Source organism: Loa loa (genome assembly GCF_000183805.2).
Source record: "Loa loa unplaced genomic scaffold supercont3.817, whole genome shotgun sequence".
Classification (NCBI taxonomy): Eukaryota; Metazoa; Nematoda; class Chromadorea; order Rhabditida; family Onchocercidae; genus Loa; species Loa loa.
In genome coordinates, this window is record NW_018108997.1 from 1 (window position 1) to 1,879 (window position 1,879).

General features: G+C 22.8%; 1 protein-coding gene across 1 annotated transcript in view; it reads right to left on the reverse strand.

The window, feature by feature from the left end:
- Positions 1-238: 238 nt before the first annotated feature.
- Positions 239-1,879, reverse strand: part of LOAG_18986 (hypothetical protein) — a gene marked incomplete at its 3' end in the record, with an annotated part of 3,558 nt that continues 1,917 nt past the window's right edge. Inside the window, exons 2-5 of the mRNA XM_020451645.1 lie at positions 1,593-1,675; positions 1,212-1,332; positions 563-748; positions 239-338 (exon numbers count right to left, since the gene is read on the reverse strand). Coding sequence (XP_020304554.1) covers positions 239-338; positions 563-748; positions 1,212-1,332; positions 1,593-1,675 — 490 coding nt within the window. The remainder of the gene's footprint in view (positions 339-562; positions 749-1,211; positions 1,333-1,592; positions 1,676-1,879) is intronic.

Below are 1,879 nucleotides of genomic sequence, written 5' to 3' on the forward strand. Positions count from 1 at the left end.
ATGATATTTAATATCATTTTTTACATATAGTAAATGTAAAAAGATTTGAAAGAAAAAAAGAAAAACCAATGAAACAGTTTTTTTGCATTAAAAAAAAAACAATCAACTAATTGGTTAATTAATTAATTTGTTAATTAAATCCATGAATGGAATAATTGCATTAAAATTTCAGGAATTTAAACAAGCAAAATTAGTAAAAATAGAAAATAAAAGAAGAAAAAAAAAAAAAAAAGCAAACCTTCCCAAAACTTCCTTTTCCAAGTACTTTACAAACATTAAAATGATGTAATCCATATTTTTTAATACCATCTGCTGTACTCCATGGTGCATTAATATATCTATAAAATATTAATTAATTGATTGGTTTTTTTTTTAATTTTTATTTTACTTTTTATTTGATTTTTAAATTTCTTAAAAAACGAAAAAATTTTGCTTTTTATTTGATTATTTTTGAATTTGTAAAAAAAAAAAAGAAAATTCGAAATTTTAAAATCTAAAAAGAAACAGAAAATATTTTAAAATTATTTGTAAAAATTGATAACATTAATTCAATAATACTTACTCATCATTATCACTATGATTATCTAAGTTATAATTGTGATAGCGAAAAAATGCTTTAAAACGATCCGGAAATTTATAACCACTGGATGCTGAACCATTTGATGATGATGATGATGAAATGCTACGTTGTTCCATTGGTACATTAGATCCTACTGATAATGACATTGCACCATAACCAGCCGGTGTACTACAAATAAATTTTTACTAATTAATTTATCAAAAATAATCAAAATTATCATTTCGATACTATAAGGATTTATTTAATGATTTAAGTAAGCAATTTCTAAAATAAAATTTGCCGTATGAAATAATAAGATAACCGTACAAAATCGATCCATTGAATAAAATCTAATTGTTTTTTTTTTCGTTTTATTTAAAATTTCTGGAATAATATCCTTTCATACTTTTATCACATCAACATTATCAACCATATAAAATTGATAAGATATTAAGTGTGAAAGTTTTTTTTTTTCTTTTAAATAAAATGAACGAGTTTAAAAGATTTTAAAACATTAAACAAAGGATATTAAAAAAAAAATTACAAAAATGAACAAAATTGATAAAATTAAAATAAAATTATCAAAAATTTTAGGGTTTTGAATTAATCAAAAAAGGAAAAAAGGAAAAGAAAAAGAGATCTAATTAATTACCTCGTTTGACCATGTGATCCACGTTTAATTTCAAATAATGCTTGTGAAAGTTGTTTTTGATTAACGCCACACAAATTCGGCATATATCGTTGACATTTATGATGGCATACAACGCCACATACTGAATTTTATTTATCAGATAAGGTTCATATATTAAATGCAATTAATGAATTATAAATAGTTTGAAAATTTTACATTTTCAAAAAACAAATTTGTCATTTTAGATTTGTTCATTGTAATTTGATGTGATTGTTCTAATTTTTAGACAATACCATTTATAATTTGATGACAATAACATGTTTTGATATATGTTTCATATACCTAGAAAGTTTATCTTTGTCATATTCTCAACGATTAATCAAATAGGAAAATGATTTGTACTTTCAACGGTTTCAACGACTGATAAGACATGCAAACGGATCACACTCTTAACAAATGATAAGGCATGCAAACGGATCACACTCCTAACAAATGATAAAGCATAAACTGATAAGGCGTGCAAATGAATTTTCGTTTAACTTCATAACAATATGTTTGGTATTATACAGCAGAAATTCAATATGTAAATAAAATCTTTTTATGGCTAAAAATTTGGATAATTCCTTTTCCTTTTTAGTATTAGCACAAATTAGTATTAAAAAAAACAAAAAAAAAACAAAACAAAACAA